This window comes from Leopardus geoffroyi, chromosome D4 (genome assembly GCF_018350155.1).
Source record: "Leopardus geoffroyi isolate Oge1 chromosome D4, O.geoffroyi_Oge1_pat1.0, whole genome shotgun sequence".
NCBI lineage: Eukaryota > Metazoa > Chordata > Mammalia > Carnivora > Felidae > Leopardus > Leopardus geoffroyi.
Window position 1 is genome coordinate 63,542,682 of NC_059342.1, and position 24,177 is coordinate 63,566,858.

At 39.7% G+C, this 24,177-nt stretch overlaps 2 protein-coding genes across 5 annotated transcripts; one reads left to right on the forward strand and one right to left on the reverse strand.

Moving 5' to 3' along the window:
* Window positions 1–7,694: 7,694 nt before the first annotated feature.
* On the reverse strand, window positions 7,695–10,837 carry MRPL50 (mitochondrial ribosomal protein L50). 2 transcript variants are annotated; one of them, XM_045470052.1, is made up of 3 exons: window positions 10,678–10,809; window positions 10,300–10,374; window positions 7,695–8,647 (listed from the first exon to the last, which is right to left on the reverse strand). In XM_045470052.1, exons 1-3 carry the CDS (start codon window positions 10,767–10,769, stop codon window positions 8,260–8,262), a joined length of 555 nt encoding a protein of 184 aa, XP_045326008.1. In that variant the 5' UTR covers window positions 10,770–10,809; the 3' UTR covers window positions 7,695–8,259. The 2 variants fall into 2 exon arrangements, with proteins under 2 accessions (XP_045326008.1, XP_045326009.1); XM_045470053.1 differs by lacking the exon at window positions 10,300–10,374 and having other exon boundaries at window positions 10,678–10,837.
* Window positions 10,838–10,981: 144 nt separating this feature from the next.
* Window positions 10,982–24,007, forward strand: ZNF189 (zinc finger protein 189). 3 transcript variants are annotated; one of them, XM_045470046.1, is made up of 3 exons: window positions 10,982–11,373; window positions 12,123–12,207; window positions 21,217–24,007. In XM_045470046.1, exons 1-3 carry the CDS (start codon window positions 11,341–11,343, stop codon window positions 22,935–22,937), a joined length of 1,839 nt encoding a protein of 612 aa, XP_045326002.1. In that variant the 5' UTR covers window positions 10,982–11,340; the 3' UTR covers window positions 22,938–24,007. The 3 variants fall into 3 exon arrangements, with proteins under 3 accessions (XP_045326002.1, XP_045326000.1, XP_045326003.1); XM_045470044.1 differs by having other exon boundaries at window positions 11,007–11,373; window positions 12,081–12,207; XM_045470047.1 differs by having other exon boundaries at window positions 11,009–11,373; window positions 12,126–12,207.
* Window positions 24,008–24,177: the final 170 nt, after the last annotated feature.

Below are 24,177 nucleotides of genomic sequence, written 5' to 3' on the forward strand. Positions count from 1 at the left end.
TAATTTTATGACTCACTCAAGACCTGAGACTTTAACCCATCTCCAACTAGCCCAGAAGAGAGAGCCCTGATTACAAACCAAAGTACCTGACTTTTTCCTCTTGAGCCTCCCTTTCTATCCCTAAAGAAGAATGGCACTCCCTAGAGTTCTTATTAATCAAAACCCCAAATACATCTTTGCAATCTGACCAAACTAATACAAGAGAAGCACCAGCTTATGGCCCACTGTTTGCTCTAGTTTCCTATTAACTTTTAAAACGTATTGAACCCAGTCCCCTCCTATTTTCCCCTTTTTCATTCTTTATGCTTTCTAAACCTCTCCCTCTTAGGAATAGCACCTACATTTTACTCACATATTTTATTAATTTTTGTCATAAACAAATTGCTTGACCTTCATTGGCACCGTTTGGCCATACCTTTGCTCTATAAATAAAGAAGTCAAGGACTTTGACTTACTACCAAAGAGTTCTGAACTGAGAATTGCAAATGTGGACACAGTAACAGGCAACAAAATACTTGTTCTTGGGCCCACAATTTCTGCTTTGGGAATGTGGGCAACACCAAATCTCCCAGTCATTACCTCCCCCTCCTGAACTAATTCATAGGAGCTCTTGAGAGCCTACTTAATGCCATAGAATGGAGCATTAGTGTGTGGGAAATAAGGTTAGGAATTCCCTGAGTTTCCACCATGGGTTAACAAGGCATAAAGAATTAGAAAGCCACAGCATAAACACACTCAAGTTTGGGTAAACAAGATTAGGTAAACGGGGCAAAGTCTCCCAGTATAGGACAAAGGTATAGGAATAGGAAATCTCAGGATGGAAGCATCCAAAATGAGGTAAACAAGATTAGGTATTCAGGGCAGAAATGCTCCCCAACTTAGTACAATAGCAGAAAGCTGCTTTCATAGGAAGGAAGGACAAAAAAAAAAAAAAAAAAAAGGAAAACAGGACTTTAGACAGGGCAGGGCAAAGTTGCCCAGAGTGGAGCCAATTAGCAAAAGAAAGGTGTCTTTTTGACCCTGAGGTAGCCTGCTCTGTCTTTCTTTACCTAGGCCAGTTTAGGTAAACAGAGGTGGTGCCTCTTATCTTTACCTAGGCCAGTTTAGGTAAACAGAGGTGGTGCCTCATGTCTGCTGTAAAAAACCTTCCACCCAGCTCCAGGATTTTGTTTTGTATTGACCCAAACTGCTAACACTGCATATCTTCAAAACCCCCTTTTCCCCATGCCCATGAGTTAACGCTCACGGTTTCATTGTCTCTTTGTGCACATCCATCATGCTTGTAAGCCTTCTGATCCTAATAAAGATGGAGCAAGGACCTTACTCAGGGCTCGTCTCCTCTCAGACATTAGCCTCTCTTGCATTTCAATTCTGCAGACGCTCTCTTGCTGGACAAGAGAGAACTCCAGACCCAGGGTCTACGACATAGTGGGATTTTACATGATAAGAAAATAAAAGCACTATTAAATCATTGAGCCCTTATTTATTTATTTGAGGTGACAGACAGCACTTTAAAAGTATGAGTTTAAGGGCACCTGGGTGGCTCAGCCAGTTAAGCATCCTACTCTTGGTTTTGGCTCAGGTCATGATCTCACAGTTCATGGGTTCGAGCCTGCTGTCAGGCTCTGGGTTCTGTGCTGACAGTGTGGAGTCTGCTTTGGATCTTCTGTCTTCCTTTCTCTCTGCCTCTCCCCCACTCACTATCTCTCTCTCACAAAAATAAATAAATAAACGTTAAAACAAATAAAAGTATGAACTTAAAGAAACTATTAGTAAATTTATCTTCCTTAATTGTAAGGACTTCTGATCAGCCAAAAACTCCATGAAACACTTGAAAACACAGGCTGCTAACTTGCAGTAGACTTATACTACACATAAAATTGATTAAAAATTATTAAGCAGTGGGGGCATCTGGGTGGCTCAGTCAGTTAAGCATCAGACTTCAGCTCAGGTCATGATCTCATGGTTTGTGGGTTCGAGCCCCATGTCGGGCTCTGTGCTGACAGCTCGGGGCCTGGAATCTGCTTTGGACTCTGTGTCTCCCTCTCTCTCTGCCACTCTCACATTCTGTCTCTCTTTCTCTCTCTCAAAAATAAATAAACATTTTTTTTTTTAATTTTTTTTCAACGTTTATTTATTTTTGGGACAGAGAGAGACAGAGCATGAACGGGGGAGGGGCAGAGAGAGAGGGAGACACAGAATCGGAAACAGGCTCCAGGCTCTGAGCCATCAGCCCAGAGCCTGACGCGGGGCTCGAACTCACGGACCGCGAGATCGTGACCTGGCTGAAGTCGGACGCCCAACCGACTGCGCCACCCAGGCGCCCCTAAACATTTTTTAAAAATTAAATAAATAAAAGCAATAAAAATAAGACTCATAACTATATTCAAAAACCTAGGTGAATATCACAAACATAATATTGAGTGTTAGATGCCAATCATAAATGAATATACATAGATTAATCATAAATTTATGTATGCTAAAAAATTATATAACATACTTTTAGAGTAAATTTTTAAACAAAAGCAAGGAAGAGATTACCAAAAGAGTCAGGATTGTGGTGAAAAATTATCAGTGTAGTTCACATTGATAAACTGCAAGTAAATGGATGAAAAATAATATACCATGCAACAGTAAGCGTAAGAAACCCAAAGTGGCTATATTAATGTCAGATTAAGTAGATTTCAGTATCAAGAGTATTATCAGAGATGAAAAATAATGGGGCACTGGGTGGCTCAGTTGGTTAAGCATCAGACTCTTGATTGTGGCTCAGGTCATGATCTCCCATTCGTGGGATTGAGCCCTGTGTCAGGCTCTGTACTAGCGGCCTGGAGCCTGCTTGGGATTCTCTTTCTTTCTCTCTCAAAATAAATATTTTTTTTTTTTTTAATTTTTTTTTTTTCAACGTTTATTTATTTTTGGGACAGAGAGAGACAGAGCATGAACGGGGGAGGGACAGAGAGAGAGGGAGACACAGAATCAGAAACAGGCTCCAGGCTCTGAGCCATCAGCCCAGAGCCCGACGCGGGGCTCGAACTCATGGACCGCGAGATCGTGACCTGGCTGAAGTCGGACGTTTAACCGACTGCGCCACCCAGGCGCCCCTAAATATTTTTTTTTTAAAGAAAAAAATAATAGGGTGCCTGGGTGGCTCAGTCGGTTGAGCATCCGACTTCAGCTCAGGTCACGATCTCACAGTCTGTGAGTTCGAGCCCCGCGTCGGGCTCTGGGCTGATGGCTCAGAGCCTGGAGCCTGCTTCCGATTCTGTGTCTCCCTCTCTCTCTGTCCCTCCCCCGTTCATGCTCTGTCTCTCTCTGTCTCAAAAATAAATAAATGTTAAAAAATAAATAAATAAATAAATAAAAAATAAAAAGTAATAATAATGACAAGTTTGGGGCACCTGGGTGACTCAGTCAGTTGAGTGTCCTCTTGGCTTCGGCTCCGGTCATGATACCATAGTTCATGAGACTGAGCCCTGCATCAGTCTCCCTGCTGTCAGAACCTGCTCGGATTCTCTTCTTCCTCTCTCTCTGCCCCTCCCCGCTGGCATGTGCATTCTCTCTCACTCTCCCGCAAAATAAATAAGCTTAAAAAAATAAATAATGGCAAATTCATAAAAATCATAAATCCTAATAAAGGATTTCAAAATATATGAGGCAAAATTTGAGACAGAATTAAAGCGAGAAATAAACAATTCCATAATGATGGTTAAAAATTTTAACATTCCTTTCTCAGCAATTGATAGAATAACTTGGCAAAAATCAGTTAAGGCATAAATTTAAACTATGCTATCAATGACCTTGACCTAATTGCTATTTATAGAACACTAAGCCCACATGATATATTTAACAAGATAAACCATACACTGCACCATAAAATTAATCTTAACAAATTCAAAAATGCTGAAATCAGAGAGTACTTTTTTAGACCACAATGGAATTAAATTAGAAAGTAATAAAATAATCCAGAATATGTTATTCCTTATTTGTTCCCAAATATTTGAAAATCAAACACACTTCTAATTATCCACAGGTCAAGGAAGAAGTCAGAAATTAGAAAATATTTTAAACTGAATGATAATGGAAGTACAAAATGAAAATATTTGTAGGATGAAGCTAAAGCTAAAAAGTGAAATTTATCATCTTAGTGACTTATACCGGAAAAGAAGTTCTAAAATCAATGACCCAAGTCTACCTCAAAAAGCTAGGAAAAAAGAGGAAAGTAAACCCAAAGTAAATATAAGAAAGGAAATAAGAAAAGCATATTATCAATGAAATGGAAAATAAACAACAGAAAGAAATTAACAAAGACAAATTTAGTTATTTGAGAAGACAGACAAAATTGATAAACTACAAGCCCGACTGGTCAAATAAAAAGAATAAAATAACAAATACCAAAGTGAAAGAGGGCTTATCACTACAGATCCAATAGATATTAAAAGGAAAATAAAAGAATATTATAAAAACTTTATGCCAACTACTTTGACAACTTAGAAATCATTCAAGTAAAAACTTGAGAACTTTTGCACTGTGAAATAAACTAATAAAAATGATACAGAAAAGTAACTGCAGATAAGATAAAGCTCATGTGTGCAGGTATGACTGAGTTCAAGGTACTTGTCACTTTATACTTTAAGATACACAAGAACACACTTTAATGGATTACAAATGAAGAAGTAGGACAGGAGGGCCTGGCTGGCTTAGTCAGTAGAGTGTGACTTTTGATCTTGGGGTTAAGTTCAAGCTCCATGTTAGGTGTAGAGCTTACGTAAAAAAAAATATTGCCAAAAGGATGACTTGCGATTAATAAATATTTATTAAAACACACACACACACACACACACACACACACACACACACACACACACACACACACGGAAGCAGGACCAAGTTGCCCATTCCTAGGTTCAGAGTCAAGAAATTTACAGTAGAATGATTTCCACTTCTGAGTAAAAGGGAGTTTTATGGCAGACCAATACTCAACTATAAAAAAGCCAGATTAAAACAAATAGATAAGAATAAAAGCAAAAAACTGGCAATAATTTAATTATCCAGTAATAGAATATTGGTTGAATAATTCCAGTAGTCCTCCCACCCCTACCCCTTAGCTACAGTTTCACCTTCCACAGTTTGAGTTACCTGCAGTCATCCCCAGTCTCCAAGTAGATAAGCCTCCTTCCGATGTAAATCAGGTCAATAGTAGCCTAATGCTACATTACAACACCTAGATCATTCACCTCACTTCATCTCATCACATAGGCATTTTATCATCTCACATCATCACAAGAAGGGTGAGTACAGTAAGATACCTTCAGAGACCACCTTCACATAACATTTATTACAACACATTGTTATAATTGTTCTATTTTATTATTAGCCATTGTTAATCTCTTACTGTGCCTAATTATAAATTAAGCTATCATAGGTCTGTATGCATAGGAAAAAACATAGTATATATAGGGTTCAGTACTATACAGGGTTTCAGGCATCCACTGGATGGCTTGAAATGCATCTCCCCAAGGTTAAGAAGGGACTACTGTACTTAACATCCAGTTATGGCATAATGCATTATTAATCAAATTTATTAAGGACTTTTAAAATGTAGAAACACTCATAGAGTGAAGGGAGCAGGGGGTCAATGTCACAGTAAATTTTAAAATACAGGAGAAAAGTTTATTTTCATTTAAAAATGTACTAGTATATTAAGTGATTATCTGAGCAGTAAGATGGAAATGGTATTTTTTGTCTTTCCCAAATTTTTTAAAAAAGTGCTTTTATAATCAGAAAAAATGACATTAAAATTAAAAAGGAGAGGGAGAAGTCTACTTATGTGGCTTAAAATACATAGTGTTTGTACAAGACTATTTCTATTAACCCTGAATATTTTATCATCAGGGTTTTTGTAAGTATATTTATGGAGTTCAAAGATCCAACTAAGTAAAATTAATGGACAACTTCTTGTATACAGCAATCACTTAATTTTTACAAATGTAACCTTTTAGAATTATATCAAGTTTGGTTACTTAAGTGAATAAGTTAGCAAACCTAACTTAATGTTCAGGAAAACCAAAGGTCATTATTCTGGTATGTTTATTGTGTTGGACTGTAGAACAGTGACGCCCTCTAGAGTTATTGATGGATGTGCAGTTTATCTTTTCTGGTACCTCAACTTTCCAGGATTGCTGCTTCAGGGTTGGAACTTTCCCACTTCAATACTAGGGTCTAGGGCCATGTTACTCAAAACATTATCACTATTGCCTAGGAGGTTTTTAGATACACAGAAGCTCAGGACCCACTTTTGACTTACGGAATAAGAACCTGCATTTTAAAAAGACCACCAAATGACTTGTATGCACATTGGATTTTGAGAAACACAGCTCCAGTCTACAAAGAAGTAATTTCTTCTGCCTTTACATTCATGAGAAGCCTGGTTTTACAGTTCTCCAGCTGAAACCAATTGTTTTTTCAAACCGCCTTTATCATCCATTACTTCCATCATGCCCTTTATACATTTTCCTGTCTCCAGATCAGAAATAAAAGTTGTGTGGGAAATGAAATGATCAAATCCTGTATGTAAAATTCAAAAATTTCCATACTGAGACCCTCTCACATAGAAGGTATACAATAGCTCTGATATTTAAGCTCCAGACACTCTGATACTCCAGACTTCTGAAAAGCTCTTTAATGTACAGGTTATTAAAAACCTGATCATCTGCTGATGTTTATTGGGCATGTCTGTAATGTAACTGATTTTTCTAATATGCCAGAATTTATACACCCACATGATTTTTGCCTTCTTCAAAGTAGTCATCCTGGGAAAGAAAATAAATGCAATTTCCTTTGTTTAAAACCTGTCACTTTTCTTTCAGAACTGTAAGTAGTCAAGGTAAAATATAAGAAATTCCTTCTCCCTCTTATTACTCTCTAGCCATTATCTAAAGTCTAAACAAAAATAATCCCTAATTTAATCACTTCCTCATCTAACATCTGTAATTCAGAACTGTCTGGTAACTTGCTATTTGAGTTATTTCCACAAATTGAGTACACCAAAGTCTGCAAAGACTTACAGCCCTAGTGGATACCCATAGGTATTCAAAGCTGCTTTTAAAAAGTTACAGAAAAGGGGTGCCTGGGTGGCTCAGTCACTTAACCAACTGACTTTGGCTCAGGTCACGGTCTAACGGTTCGGGAGTTCGAGGTCTGCATTGGGCTCTGTGCTGGCAGCTCAGAGTCTAGAGTCTGCTTTGGATTCTGTGTCTTCCTCTCTCTCTCTCTGCCCCTTGCAGTCAGCTTGCGTGCTCTCTCTCTCAAATATAAATTAAAAAAAATGAAATAAAAAGTTACAGAAAAGATAAAGGGTTTGAAATAAACATCATCTCCTTTGAAGAGCATATTCATTTAGATACAGAAGCTGGCATATCTCTTTTAAGAAAAATCACAGCACTTCATAGCTGGCATATATATTCTTTCGCTTATAATACTTAAATTAAGGAAATGATAAGGCAAAAAAGCAAATTTTACTTTTTTTTTTAGTAGGCTTCACACTCAGCATGGAGCCCAAAGTGGGGCTTGAACTCACAACCCTGAGATCAAGACCTGAGCTGAGATCAAGAGTCAGACGCTTAATCGACTGAGACATTCAGGCAACCCACAAATTTCACCTTTAAAAAATTTAAAAATACACAACACTCTTGAAGAAATTTACTTTAATTCCAAAAAAGATTAATCTAGAATGAATAGTATCATTTTCTACTATTTTTACTCTTGTAGTAAAGCAATGAAAGAAACAACTTGCTGTAATATACAACATAGATTTTTACATTTCTTTTATACATATCTACGTTTCCTTATTTGTATATGTACTATACATAATTAATACCACCTTAGGTTTAAGAGTCCTAACAGGATTAAAACCTGTTTTTGCATCTACTAATTTATGCGTAAAAAATAAAGACCATGTGTGAACATATAATAGCCTTGTATCTTAAACCCAAGTTTAATTACAGTGTCCTCCAAAGAAGGAAATTTTCATACATGATTAAAGACTTGATTCCATTAAAAAAACAAAGTTCCAGCAAACGTGAAAAAAGAAAATCTTGTTAATTCACGATGAGAAAAAGAGATAGTTCATCCTTCCACAGAAAAAGTGGGTTTAGAGAACAGTTCTGATAGCATTTCACATGGTAACGTATCAAAAGTCTAATTAATAACCAGCCCCCTTGCTCAGGACAAAATGATCTTAATGAGCTCCTCTTCTGCTCAGTAACCCCAAGTGATTTTTACATTGGGAGGCAGATTACTAGCAGTAAGTTCATCAAATTTAGATTGATCCCTAATAGGCACATTATAGAAATCAAGAACATCTCTGACCCTGCACATCTGGTGAAGCCTGGAGTTGGGCACTGCATGGCCCAAGTCATCAGCTAAACGTGCCAAGAAACTGAACTTCAGAAGGCCATCTTCCAGGGACACATCCTGCCAACTGTCACCAACAGAGGAACCAAAAATTTCTTTGACACAAGATTCCAAACGACTCTGGAGATCTTCAGGTGGTATGTATGTTCGGCTTCGTAAGGGTGGACACACCAAAATAGGCTCTTTCTTCACTTCTTCTACTGTCTCAGCCACCACTAGCTTTTTCTCTTTTCTAGAATGGTCAAAAACAAGTATGTGAATCTCTGGTTAACTGCACTAATGCAGCTGACAAACTGACAAACACCAGACCTAATCTTACCCATCTGTCTAAATCAACCAATAATTTGCACACTTACTACTCTTCTGGGCACTGCAGAGAGAAGAATAAGGTGCCTGCCTTTGGAAGCTTATAGTTGAACTGAGCTGATACAGACAGAAAAGAAAAGCTACTTACAGATTTCACATGCTGTAAGAATTCCTAAGAACACGTAAAGAGGTAAATCGCCTGTCTGGGATTCCCAGTTTCCAAACCCAACCAACCGCTCTAACCTCATGTCCTACAAATCTACTATAAACACTCCATGCCCTACCCACACTAAACTACTACATTCTGTTTCCCACTTTCCTGATGTCATGTGTTACCTCAAGTTACATCCTACAGGAGATGCCAATTTCATCTTTGCCTATTGAAATCTTACTTTAAGTCCTAGAACAGAACTGTTCTCTTCCAAGGAGTTTTACTTGATTTCTCCAAATATAACTATAAATTCCTCTGATCTAGTATAGCGCTTTACATTGCTTTCACAGCACACTTCATCGTACCAGAGTTTTATTTATTTACATTCTATTTCTCTTACTAGATCATGGTTTCTCAGCCCAAACACTTGACATTTTGGACCAGATAATTCTTTGTTGTAGGAGGCTATCCTGTAATTGCAAGATGCTCAGCAGCATCCCTGGCCTCTACCCAGGGCAGGGTAAATGCGAGGAGCACTCCTATGCTCCAGTCATAACCAAAGGACATTGCCAAACGCTCCCTGATAGGCAAAATTATCTCTGGTTAAGAACCACTGTGCCAGATTATAAACTCCTGAATACAGAAACCTGTTTTATTGATTTGGGGGTCCTTTGAAAACTGCTTGAATAACTACTACTGAGTACATGGGCCAACATGAGGAAATCTGCCTAATACACTATCTCAGTGCTTAATGAAATATTATTCACTCTTGTTTTCCATGGAGCTGGTATCTGACTGGGATTGGTCATCACTACAAAAATTGGGAGGCATCAGAAATGAATGATGTGTGTGGGGGGGAGGAAGGGCGAAGTACAGAAGGAAGGAAGGGGAGGGAGGGAGGGGGAGAGGGAGGAAGGAAGGAAGGAAGGAAGGAAGAGAAAGAAAAAAGAAAAGAAAAGAAAAGGAAAAGAAAAGAAAAGAAAAGAAAAGAAAAGAAAAGAAAAGAAAAGAAAAGAAAAGAAAGGAAAAGAAAAGAAAAAAGAGGGACGCCTGAGTGGCTCAGTCGGTTGAGCGTCCGACTTCAGCTCAGGTCATGATCTCGCAGTTTGTGGGTTTGAGCCCCGTGTTGGGGAAAAGCAGTAGATGGAGAGTCAAAGACGGGTTCCAGCTGTGCCATTAACTTGCTTTCAGCAAAATACTTCCTATGGGGCCACCGTTTCCCCATATGTCAGAGCACTTAAGCTCTGAGAAGGGACTTTGTTTCCACTGCTGTAACCTACTTAGGGAAATGCTGGGCCAGAGAGGGCGTTTAGTTAACTATCTGTTGATGAATCAATGAATGGACAAACGAACAAAACGAGGAGGCCACGCTTCATTTCTGAATCTAGCTTGTGAAGAAACACCCCGCGCAAATGCACTTAGTTTACCGAGCACTTTCACGTTCATGTTCCATGTTACTCGTTCCAAACGAACCACTTGTATCCTGATACCACAGTCGGTGCCTGGAACACATGGTCAGTACTGTTTGCTTACTACACTAACGAGTGAAGTGGAAGGGAAAGGGGGCGGCATTTCCGTTATAAGATGAGAAAACTGAGGCCAAGACTGGGCCCCACCACTCAAGGACACCCGCGCTGAAGCCTCTGAACTCAGAACCTAACGTACTTTCTCGTCCTATCCCGTCAGGCGCAGGGCCAGGGTACCGTCCTAATAGCAGGACTCCCACTTTTGAATTCGTCCTTTCATCCTCCTCAGTTTCTCTCACTTTCGCTGAACGAGACCCACCATCTAACCTTCCGCTTTACCTGAATCGAGACCAAAATTCTCTGCGTGGTGCCCCTAAGACTATCCACGTGAGGCCTCTTCTGGTAACGCCAGACACTGACAGCGCCGCCATCTCGGAGGAGAGCTACCGGCTGGGGCTCTGCCCCCCGCCGGCAGTGACGCGCCAAGACCAGCCAATCAAGTGTAAGCTTAGTGGTAGGTGTTCCCTTTTTCCTGTTAAGCCTCCCCAGAGGCTCCCTCCCGCTTTGCACGCCGGAAAATGTAGTCCGATGGGTCTTGCCGGCGGAGGCTGGACCGAGGCGCGCTCTCAGAGCACGACGGGAGTTGTAGTTGGGGGGCGTCCCGGGAAGGTTCCGGGTGACGCCTTCTGGTCCGGGGGCGGGCGGTCATAGCGCTCTTTGGCTGAAAGGAGGAGGAACTGGCAACTGGGAGGAGGCTCTAGTGAGGCCTGGAAGGCTGCGCAGCTAGGTGGGGAGGGAATTTGGAGTTGGGGGACAACCAAGTAGTGGGTCTGATATGCTGCTGGGGTCGTGACCGCTCTGGGACCGAGGCAGGACCTGGCCAGACCCAGCCTGGAGGCCTCGCCTTCGTGGGGCCTAATTTCCAACGGCCGGGTAGGCCTCACGAGAAGCTCCTTTCCTTGCGGCTTTCCTGGGTTCCCGTCCTGATTTTCTGTCCTGGAGATGGCCTCCCCGAGCCCCCCGCCGGAGCCAAAGGTAAGTCGCTCCTCTGGGTATCCCTGTTCTCTGGCCACTACTGGAGCTAGGCCGCGCTACCCACCCTGCCCCCCCGCCCCCAACCCCACGACCGTGGTCTTTAAGGCCAACGCTGTGCAAGGAAGTACTCCGTAGTGGTCCGGATTGCGCCTCGCGACCAAATCGCCCACTTGGCCCTTCGTTTCAAGAGCGACTTGATAAATTAGCTGAAGAAAATTAGTAATGCTGCAAACAAGCGCTCTCATTTGTGAGTTCTTCCAGATGAGGCACCATTTTTGACTCTTCCCTGTGTCTTGTGCGCTTGTCACGAAGCTAGGACCCCAGGTAGACGCTTAGAGAACTTCCTGCAATTGAATTGAACAGGGTCTCAAGCCACTGCTAATAGAGTTGAATGGAGCCGGGCAATGAGGTGCAGGAAACTTGGGGAGGCCTTGGGGCAACTTACTAAAATAAAAGTGTTAGGGTATAATGATTCAGCCAGAAAAGCTCTATCCTTAGGACCATCACTACTGACGACCAGGATCCAGTTCAGTTGCCCTCTAGTTGGAGGTGCTTGTCTGATACAGAATTGGGCCCCATTTGGATCTCTGGGTAATCATGTTCCTCCTAGACTACCCGGCTCTGAAAAGTGATTGCTTCGGCTACTTTCAGTGGTAGAATTGTCCTTGAGACAACAAGAACTGACTACAGAAATCGTACTATTTCAGGGGTTGCTGACATTTGAGGATGTGGCTGTGTTTTTTACCCAGGAGGAGTGGGATTATCTGGATCCAGCTCAGAGAAGCCTGTATAAAGATGTCATGATGGAGAATTATGGAAACCTGGTCTCACTGGGTAAGAATCTTTTGTGTCTCTGATTAAAATATCTAAGAAGCTATAAGAAATCAGACCCTGAGAACACTTGAACCACCACAAGTACCAAAACTGCTTTGTTCCAAAGTTCAGATTCAAACATTTCGGCCATTAATTGTTTCCCTGACTCTCGTCTGTAGTGTCCTTGCAAAAACCAAAATACAAGCCTTTCTGGCTTCTTATCTTCATAATCTCATTCCCATACTGCTCTGCACTTTCCCTCCTGGCTCATCCTCCCACTGCTTTCCTCCCACCCCTTTTCACTCTGCCTTCTGGAGCCCCTGTTCTTCTTCACATAATGTTCCTTACCCCTCCTGGCCTTAACTGAAAACTGGCACTTTCCCAAGGACACCACTTCTCTGGCAGAGGCTGCTTACTCTCCCACATCCTCCTTTTTCCCTATCCTTTGTCTCAAGGTTGGAAGGGAGAAGTTACTATTCTCCTGGCTTTTCAGTGTTGTTCCCAAAGCGTTAGTTTTAACCCTTCAAACAAAATCTCCCTTTGGAGTCTTCAGCAGTCTTGCTCTACCCACCCAATTCTCTTCTGCTGTCATCTGCCAACATTGTTTGGTCTGTCACACGTAGATTTTGTCACATTTCAGAATCTCTCTATGCTAACCTATGCCATCAATGATGCAGCCATTATTTAAGCCTTGCTATATCCTGACCACGTTGTCTTCAGGAACCTTGCTTTCCTTTTTTGTTCAGCAAGTCCCATCAGTGATCAAACCCTCAATTTTGTCAAGGCAGGCAAATCTTAAGCCCCAGTATCTTAGTCTTTGAAAATTCTTGAGCCATTGTTTTTATCTTAGACCATAACTAAACAGGGGTGACCAAAACAGACATGATCTCTGCCCATGTAGAGCTTACTACAATTTCTTACACTTCTACATCTCCTACTCATTTCCTCCCAAACCAGCTTATTCCCAGTCATGCTACTTGTTCCTTGATTTCTCCTTTTTCCTCCCAGATTATCAGTCCTCTTCTAACTTCACCTCTTCATCTGTTCCATGGACCTACATGTGAATTATCACCAGCATGCTCTCTTGCCACCTTGTCATTGTGCTCTACCCATTCTGCAAACTTTATATTCTGTATTGATTATAAAATCAGCTTTTTCTCCTGAGTTGCCAAGCACAGCAGGGGAAATTGTTTAACTGAAAGGATTAATGCCCTGGATATATGCATGGCTTTTCTAATAAGTCTCCAGTGGGTTTTCACATCTCAGGCAATTTTTTATCATTGATTTGCTCATTCTCTTCTTCCCTTTAGTGACTATTCCAAAAACTTAAAAAAGTTTTCCTTGGGTCCATCACTCAGTAGTAGACCTCACTTTCTGTTTCACAGAGAAGATAGAGGCCACTGAGTATGAACTCTAACTTTCTGCCCCTCATGTGTATGCTTAAGTCTGCTCCTTTTTCCTCACTTTTCCAAGAACTTATCCGTCATCTTTTTTTTTTTTTTTTTTTTTTTTTCCCTTACAACTTCAGTCTCTATTCCTTCTCCTCTGGTACCTTTATTTTGGTGATGGGTATGTTTATGACTCTTCCAGTTGGGGAAGGTAGGGCCGGGGTGGGGGGGGGGGTGGCTGTCCTTTGAGAGAGCCTGTAACCTGCTCCTTGTTCACTTACAGCCAAGTTTTTGTAAGAGTAGTTAATGTATATTCTTTACTTTCCCTACCATTATCTCTAAGCCCCTTTTCTTGCCTCTACCCTTCCCCTTAAATTGTTTAACATTCTACTTTAATAGCCTAATTGTCAAATGGAATAGACACTTGGACCTTATTTTATTTCACCTCTCTTTATGTATTTGAAGCTCTTTATTGCTTACTAGTATTGCCTTCCTCTCCATCTGTGTGCTTTCTTTGGCGAACCTTATCTATAGTCAGGTCATCACCTACCACTGTGATGAGTCCCAAATCTTTATCTCTACCTAAGAGAAGCAATTGAAGCCTAACTGCCTAAGCAAAAGTCCTGGTTCCACCACTTAGAAGCCTTGTGACCATGGGTGAATTATATAACCTTTCCATGCCTGTTGCTTTTTTACCCAATGGCAGTAATAATAGCACTTACTTCTTAGAGTTACTGTGAGTACTGAGTTAATATGTGTAAAGCACTTAGGACACTGGTTAGCATGTACTAAGTATAATATAAATGTTGATTGCTATCGTCATCATACCTATTATCTTCTCTAAGAGCTCCAAAATCTTCGTCATCTCCTTTTGAAGACCACGTAAATAACTCACACCTGGCCAGTCTCAAATAATCCATTAAGATCTCAAGGACCTTCTCTTCAGAATTAAGTACTCCTTTCTCTGTGCTGCCACGTATTGCACTGTGCTGCACTTCTGTTGAATTTCTCAACTGTATGCACAGTTTACAATCAATTTATCAAATGACTGTACTCTAGTCATTCTTTATGTTATTTCTCTAACCAGACTGGTCTCCATGAGGATGGTAACTATATATTTTTTCATTTGATTTCTCCAGCACTTAGCACAGAACCAGGTATATATTATATGCCTTTAAATATTTGTATAACTGAATTACTATACTTAAGACTCAGAACCTCTTGTGGCTCCTGGGTGGCTCAGTTGGTTAAGCATCCAACTTTGACTCAGGTCATGATCTCGCAGTTCGTGGGTTTAAGCCCTGCATCAGGCTGTGTGCTGACAGCTCGGAGCCTAGAGCCTGCTTCGGATTCTGTGTGTGTCTCTCTCTCTGCCTCTCTCCCCCACTTACACACTATCTTTCCCTTTCTCTCTTTCTCAAAATTAAATAAACATAAAAACAAGAAAAAGATCGGTACCTCTTGAACAGATTATTGCATTAGCCCATAAACTAGCCTCTTGCCTCCAACTCCCTTTCTTTTAATACATTCTATTCACTGCCACCAAAGTGATTTTGTTAGTTAACTGCTTACAATTTCTGGTTCCTGAGAGCTTAATAAAAAATTTAATTTCTTGTCCTACCTACCAGGGCCTCTCTAAATAGCCCCTGCCTAGCTTTCTAACATCATCTATTATTTCCTGCACACCACTTCAGTCTCTAGCCAGATCAGCTGCTGATTTTTTTCTCCCAATATGCCATGGTGTCTCTGAGTCACTGCCAGCTTTATCCACACATATGGTATCCTGGTTGATAGAACCAGGCAAATGCCCAGTCTTGCCTGTCCCTACTACTGTAAAATGTGAGTACCATATGGATGAAGGCATGGCAGTGAGCCCATCTGTGATCTACTTTCAGCCTCTCATTTTAGCTGAACTACAGCTTTTTATCAGTTCTTTCTCCCTCCACAATCTTTTCATCTTCCTCTGTAGACTCTGTCTCCATTCCCTTGATGGCAAATCACAATTACTTAACCTTTTTTTCTTTAATTTTTTTAATGTTTATTTATTTGTGAGAGAAAGAGAGAGACATAGTATGAGTGGGGGAGAGGCAGAGAGAGAGAGAGAGAGAGAGGAGACACAGAATCTGAAGCAGTCTCCAGGCTCTGAGCTGTCAGCACAGAGCCCAATGCGGGGCTCAAAGTCACGAACCGCGAGATCATGACTTGAGCCAAAGCCTGACACTTAAATGACTGAGCTGCCCAGGTGCCCCCTTAACTTTTCTAATATAGTGTTTTCCTGCACTTCATCTTGCTGCTTTACTTAATACTTTTCCAGTTTTAATTTTGGTCCTTTATTTAATACCTTTCTCCTTTCCATGCTGATTTTTACTTAAAAGCTTTAGTAACAACATTAATGATACAGCTGACAGCTTGATCTCAGTTCTTTGAAATGAACTGGACTTCTTTAATTTTAATGACTCCTTTTCAGTCTGCTTGAACCTTATTGGACCTTGACAGAATTGGGAATTGCTGTACCTGTAAGACCTTAATCTCATTGCTTCAGTTCTTTGATTATAGTCTCTTTTCAGTTATTTGTTCAACTACTCATCCATTCAATAAATAGTTAATCAAGCACTGTGCTAGCGCTAAGAATGCAAGTCTTCCCCATTCTGTCATTCTTTTACCAAGAAAACTGTTCTTTTTATACTTTTTTAGATACTAGGGTTAGCAACTATGGTCCACAGCCCAAATCTGGCACTGTCCATTTTTATAAATAAAGTTTTATTGGAACATGGACATGTCCAATCCTTTGTGTATTATCTGACACTACTTTCACGCTATAGTGACAGAGTTGAATAGTTGCAACAGAGACCATTTTTAGCTAACAAAGCTAAAAATATTTATTGTCTGGCCCTTTTTAGAAAATATGTGGTAACTCTTGTTCTTTCCTAAAGTTTAGCCACTTCCACTTTACCATTTCTTTGCTTTTTGTCTCTCTCCTCAGCTAGCATATTATTAAAATGGATTAAAGATTATAGGAATCAACTCAAACTAGCTTAAGCCAACAAGAGAACTTCCTGTAGGGACATAGGTGGCTCATAGGATATATAAGCATGATTGCAACTGGATATCAGAAAAGGACTAAACCCAAAAATTGGTGCGCTCAGGAAGTCAGTGATTAACCCTTGCATTTTGTTTCTTTCTCCTTGGTAGATTAGTCTTTCCTCCTCATATCCACATGCTTTTGTCCCTATAGCTTCTGAGTTGATAGGTTACAATTCTGTCATGTTCAGAATAACTGCATATTTCATTTTTAATTCCAAATTCCTGGGAGAGATGCACTTTGAGTCAGCGGTACTCTAGACAAATTAGCTATGATCACAGGATGGGAACATAAGACAAGCATGGCAGAGACCTCAGAAGGTGATTATAGCTAATAAGCCCAGATCTCACAGATAGTCCTTTCTGTGCTGCTTTGTGTACAAGACTGAAGTCACTTTTTTTCTTTACCTATCTGTTTGACCTGTTTATTTTTGTGCCAGAGCATCTCTATTTTACTTAGCAATATATTGCATTTTATATCTAGCATGATAAATCATTCTCTTATATTCTTTTCCAGAATATACTTAGCTAGTTTTCTGCATTCTTCCAGTTGAAATTTAGATTCATTGGGGTTTTTAATTAGTTCATAAGATTTTGATTGGAATACAATTGGGTTCATAGATTGTTTTAGGAAGAATTAAGATCCTTATAATATTGAATCTCTTTAGCAATTTGGTTGACTCTATTTGTCTGTCTTAAGTCCTTCAGAAAAAGTTTATGGTTTATCTCTGTAGATCTCGTACAGTTCTTGTAAGATTTATTTATAGGTTTTATGGTTTTGTTATCATGAAAAGCATATTTTATTTTTCTATAATATTTCCCAACTGGTTATCCTTGGTAGTAAGTACCAGTATTTATTTTATAGCTTAGTCTTCATGTTGCTATTATATTTCACTTAATTCTTCTAGAAATTTTAGTTAGACATTCATACTGTCTGCAAATAAGAATTTGTCTTACTCCTTTGAGTGAAACCCCTGGAACAGTATCCACTGGGTAAACATTAAAAGAGACTTCCCCTTCTCACAAGGAATTTACAAACCCATAGAAGAGATGAACACAAACAGTTAAAACAGCAGTGCAGTAATAGCTGTAATACAGTTGTGGATGAGGACTGGTGATAAAAAACAGAACACCTAATCTGTCTAGTGGACTTAGTGAAGGCTTTGTGGAGGAACTGTTGCTTTGAATTGAGTCCTAAAGAGCAACCGAGAGTTGGCCAGGTAAACAATGCTGGGGGACATTTAGTAAACGAGATATGCAATGAAATGGTATAAAACATTAACATAAACAATTTGCCCAACTCCAGTGTGAGAAATTGGGTAGAAGGGTGACTTGAGGTTTAGAGAACCTGTTGTGAAGCACTGAGTACCATAATGTAAAGAGCTTTGATTTGATCCTAGACGTGATAGAGTACTAGTGAACCTACAGGTGGTGATGTGACTGGAATTCCATTTCCTGTACATCTCTCTGGATGCAGCTAAGTAGGTACAGTGTGGGGGCAGCTTAAAGACTAGAGTGAAGGATTATTAGATGGCTTTTGCATCATCCAGAGAAAACATGGGAAGAAGGTAGATGCTAGAGAGTCGGATCTTTGGTTTTGGTGATTGGGTAACAAAAAGAAAAATGGAGAAATCTAGAGAGATTTTCTACTTTGGGTAATGGATGAGGATGCCCGTTAAGAGAAGATAATTAGAGGTAGAGACCTACATGACAGCAGATGATGAGGATCGTGTTAATTGCAAGCCCTTTTTGAGGCATGTAAGTGGCGATATCCTGAGTATGAATATAGAGCAAGGTAAGAATGTAAACATGGGTGGGGCACCTAAGTGGCTTAGTCAGTTAAGCATCTAACTCTTGACTTCGGCTAAGGTCATGAGCTCAGTTTGTGAGACTGAGCCCTCCTGTCAGGCTCTGCACTGACAGTGGAGAGCTTGCTTGGGATTCTGTGTCTCTTCTCTCTCTCTCTCTCTCTCTCTCTCTCTCTCTCTCTCTCTCAATAAATAAATAAATAAGCTTAAAAGAAAGGAATGTAAACATTATTGGTAACAGTAACCTTGTCAAACAGCAGTTGACAAAGGAAGAAAAATACATGAAGGAGATTTTTTAGAAAAGGCCAAAGAAAAAGTAGGGAGGGGACTAGAAAAATGCAACATACAACAATACATACATACAGCATACAGCAACAGCATAGAAACCAAATACAGCAACAGCATAGAAACCAAAAACAGATAGTGTCAAAATGGGAATAATCAACAGTGTCAGATGCTGCTGAATAAAGGACTGAAAAATGTTTGTTGTATTTGTTATTCAAGAGTTATTGGTGATTTCATAAGAAGCATCTCTAGATGCTGGAAACCAAAGCCAGATTTCACAGTAGGTTATAGAACAGATTGAATGGGAAGATGTTGGGCATGGAAAACATAGTTGGGAAATGGAGAGCTACAGAGTTAAAATTTTATTTCACAAATTTGGATTTCATTAAGAGAAGGATTTGAAGTTCAAGATATAGTTGGACATATTTGTATGCTGAGCATATTTGTATGCATGTTGATATGTTGGACAATGGAGAATACAGATGGAAGAAAGAGGGAAAAAATGCTAATAATTGAACAAACACTCAGAGACAGTGGGATAAAGAGAACGTAGATGAATTCAGCTTGGATAGGAATGGGATAGATCTTCATGTGCCATTGCATATAATTTTATAGGAAGGGGGCAGAAAGTTGAGGGAGTTCTTTGATCTTTTTTCATTGTGTGAAAGAAAGCAGTCCAGTGAAGTGAATTTGAGAGAGAATACTGTATGTAGTATAAGCAAAAATAAAGTTTCTACTAGTTTCTTAGAGGAATAAGAGAAAGCTTTTTGGAATAATATAACTTAATGACTGGTTTAAAGTGAGTGAGAAGAAAATTCGAAGATGACTCCAAAGGTAGAAGATTAGAAAATTAAGAGAAAAGAGGAAGTCTAAAAAAGGAAATTGTTTAGGGCCAAATATATATTTGGTAGTGATCAACCAAATATGTGGAATTATCCAGCAGAAAGCAAGAGAGAAAAGAAAGAAGTCAGAGGCACTTAAGTGTTCTATATGCCACTCTGTTTACATCGTAGACCATTATGTTATCTTTCCTTAACACATGCAAGATTTTCATTTCTCAGATGTCTTAGAGACTCTCGGTTGGAACCAGATGGTTCCAATGTGGCTCTTACATCTTTGGAAGAGTAAGAATCATATATACTTGAAGAACGTTGGGGTGATTTGTGGTAGGTGAGGTTACCACACACTGCTTTTCCCTGTTTCTTTCATTAACCTTGACTGTGTTCCTTTGTATTTATTTTTGTCATTCTATATCATAGATTCCATGTCACTCCAACCCATTTTTTTTAAAGCTGTTTTGTCTCTTGAAACAGGAATTGCTTTACTTAATATTTTACCATTTTATTTTCTTTCCCCAGTATACTTATCATTCATTTTATTTGGTAGGAAGTTTCATGTCTTATCTTTGAATACTGAATCATTACACAATGCCTGGCATGCTTTTGATTGCAATAAGTAAATTCTTTTTTTTTTTTTTAATTTAATTTTTATTTTTTTATTTAATAAGTAAATTCTCATTAATTAATTGTTGCTTCCTGGTTTTTGTCTTTTATCTTTCTCAACATCATTTTATGTTCCTTTCTGTCAGTTACTTAATCTACTCACACTCCAGCAATGTTGTTTCATCCCAAATTTCCCAGAACCTACTGTTTTCTTCCTGTGTCATCCTTTCTTCTTTGACAGACTAATTCATCACACCACTATTTGTTTTATTTCATTGTTGGCCCATCTTACCTTGCATAATTCTCTGTTGATCACCAGCCCTTCCTCCCAACTCTGTTTACCCCCACTAACTTATCATTTGCTTCATAAAAACACTCTTTTCTGGGCACTCGGCTGGCTCATTCAGAGGAACATGTGACTCTTGATCTTGGGGTTGTGAGTTTGAGTCCCATGTTGGGTGTAGAGATTACTAAAAAAAATTAAAACTTCAAAACTTGCTCCGTTAAAAAAACAACACTCTTGGGGCGCCTGGGTGGCGCAGTCGGTTAAGCGTCCAACTTCAGCCAGGTCATGATCTCGCGGTCCGTGAGTTCGAGCCCCGCGTCGGGCTCTGGGCTGATGGCTCAGAGCCTGGAACCTGTTTCCGATTCTGTGTCTCCCTCTCTCTCTGCCCCTCCCCCGTTCATGCTCTGTCTCTCTCTGTCCCAAAAATAAACGTTGAAAAAAAAAAAAAATTAAAAAAAAAAAAAACAACAACACTCTTCACACCCCTTCTCTAAGAAAAACTTTTCATCAGATAACTAATAATAATATTTACATAGCTTGTATTCTTTGCCAGGTATGGTCTTAAATGCTTTATGTATAGGAACTAATTTAATTTTTACAACAATACTGTGAAGTAATCATCCACATTTTATAGATGTAGTGGATTAATTTATCTTAATCTTATTTTCCTAAGCATTTCTCCTTGCTAGCAAAGAGCCTGGCTAATCTTTCTATTTTCTATTTTCTATTTATTATTCCAGATGTTTTAAACAGAGATAAGGATGAGGAGCCAACTGTAAAACAAGAAATTGAGGAAATTGAGGAAGAAGTGGAACCACAGGGTGTAATAGTTACAAGAATCAAAAGTGAAATTGACCAAGACCCCATAGGTAGAGAAACCTTTGAACTTGTTGGTAGGTTAGATAAACAGAGAGGAATCTTCTTATGGGAAATACCAAGGGAATCTTTGGCCCAGGAACAGAGAATGTTCAGAGGAAGCACTAACATTATTCGTAAGAGACCAAACCCAGAAGAGAAATGCCATAAATGTGAAGAATGTGGAAAGGGATTTGTCCGCAAGGCCCATTTCATTCAACATCAAAGGGTCCATACTGGTGAGAAGCCTTTTCAGTGCAATGAATGTGGGAAAAGTTTTAGTCGCAGTTCGTTTGTTATTGAACATCAGAGAATTCACACTGGGGAAAGGCCCTATGAGTGTAATTATTGTGGAAAAACCTTTAGTGTGAGCTCAACCCTTATTAGACATCAGAGAATCCACACTGGAGAGAGACCCTATCAGTGTAATCAGTGTAAACAGAGCTTCAGCCAGAGAAGGAGCCTTGTTAAACATCAAAGGATCCACACAGGTGAGAAACCCCATAAATGTAGTGACTGTGGGAAAGCCTTCAGTTGGAAATCACACCTTATTGAACATCAGAGAACTCACACTGGTGAGAAACCCTATCACTGTACCAAATGTAAGAAAAGCTTTAGTCGAAATTCATTACTTGTTGAACATCAGAGAATTCACACTGGGGAAAGACCCCATAAATGTGGTGAATGTGGAAAAGCTTTTAGATTAAGCACATACCTTATACAACACCAAAAAATCCACACTGGTGAGAAGCCTTTTCTTTGTATTGAATGTGGAAAAAGCTTCAGTCGGAGCTCATTTCTTATTGAACATCAAAGGATCCATACAGGTGAAAGACCTTATCAGTGCAAAGAGTGCGGGAAAAGCTTCAGTCAACTGTGCAACCTTACTCGTCATCAGAGAATTCACACAGGAGACAAACCCCATAAATGTGAGGAATGTGGAAAAGCCTTTAGTAGAAGCTCAGGTCTTATTCAGCATCAGAGAATCCACACCAGAGAGAAGACTTACTCATACAATGAAACTAAGGAAAGTTTTGATCCAAATTGCAGTCTTGTTATACAGCAGGAAGTCTATCCCAAGGAAAAATCTTATAAATGTGATGAATGTGGGAAAACTTTTAGTGTCAGTGCTCATCTTGTACAACATCAAAGAATACATACTGGTGAAAAGCCCTATCTATGTACTGTATGTGGGAAAAGCTTCAGTCGGAGCTCATTTCTTATTGAACATCAGAGAATCCACACTGGTGAGAGACCTTATCTATGCAGACAGTGTGGCAAAAGCTTTAGTCAACTTTGTAACCTTATTCGACATCAGGGTGTTCACACAGGTAATAAACCCCATAAATGTGATGAATGTGGGAAGGCCTTTAGCCGGAACTCAGGCCTTATTCAGCATCAGCGAATACACACAGGAGAGAAACCTTACAAGTGTGAGAAGTGTGACAAAAGTTTTAGTCAACAGCGCAGCCTTGTCAACCATCAGAAGATCCACGCAGAGGTGAAAACCCAAGAAACCCACGAATGTGATGCTTGTGGTGAAGCCTTCAATTGCCGCATATCTCTGATTCAGCATCAAAAATTGCACTCTACGTGGATGCAATAAATGTCAAGAAATGTTCGAGCTCAGTTTGACTTGAGACTAGCCACCCAAGTGCAGTTTCAGTATGGCTCAACATGAGTCAGGTTTAGTGATAAATTCTCCTTGGCCTCAGGCAAATTGTTTCTGAAGATTCTGTGAATAGTGGACAACTGCCCACAGGCAGCTCAAGACTTCCATTACTCTTTGTTTTGATGATCATAGAGAAAGACTCAGTAATTTATTTAAGCATCCTTTTCAAAAAAAAAAAAAAAATAAGCATCCTTTTCTAACACATCTTTCAGCAGAGAGGTCAAACCCAGGTTCAGAGCACTTGGTATTGTAATTAAAAAGGGGAGAAGGACAAAGTTGCATTGGTACAAGGGAGCTGAAGGTAGAAAAGTAGCGTAATTATTCAAGAAAGTCCTCTGCCACCATTATATGGTGGTTCTTTCAGTTCCATGATGTGTCTGGCTCTGCATGCCAAAGCCTAGTAATTAAGCATATGATTACATTTTCAAGGAAACAAAGCCCCAGGTGTTTTTTGTTTTTTTTTTTCCTTTCTTTTTTTAACTGCTTCTCCAAAGTTTTGGTCATTTCTTAAGAAAGCCAGTTTTTTGGCATGTGAGTTAAGCAGTTCCAATGCCTTGTGGTTCCCAGATCTGTGAAATGAGTGGACCAGTAATTTTACACGTAAAGATTATGTGAGTAATTAAGAAACCTAGCAAAGGTGTTACCAAGGAACCTTAGGGAGTGCCTTTTTTTAAGATGGGCCCAACAAAGTGGAGGAAGACACTTCTTTATGTGCCCTCCCAACTGTGAAACATAATTGTAGTCCTATACAAATAATCTTACTCCTCCACTACCAGTAGCATGCAAAAGTGTACATATTTTGATTACCAAGAGTTGGAAATAAAGAATATCTGGAGTCTATGCTAGGAAGCTGAGATATTTTGGTATTGCTTTGGTTTTTATGGTAACTAGACTTTGCATGCAATTTTAAAATCCTTATTTCTGGTTCTAGGGTTTCCCTTAGTTAATGGTTATATAAACCTACTAATTCATCTGTTCTAATCATTAAACCTGTTTTGTTTTTTGCTTTGTGTAAGAGTTCTTTATTACTTTAGTGCAAAATCTATCCTGTCAAATACTGCATTTGAAAATTAGAATTGGGGTGCCTGTGTGGCTCAGTCGGTTCAGGTCCGACTTTGGCTCAGGTCATGATCTCACTCCTGAGTGAGTGAGTTTGAGCCCTGTATCAGACTGT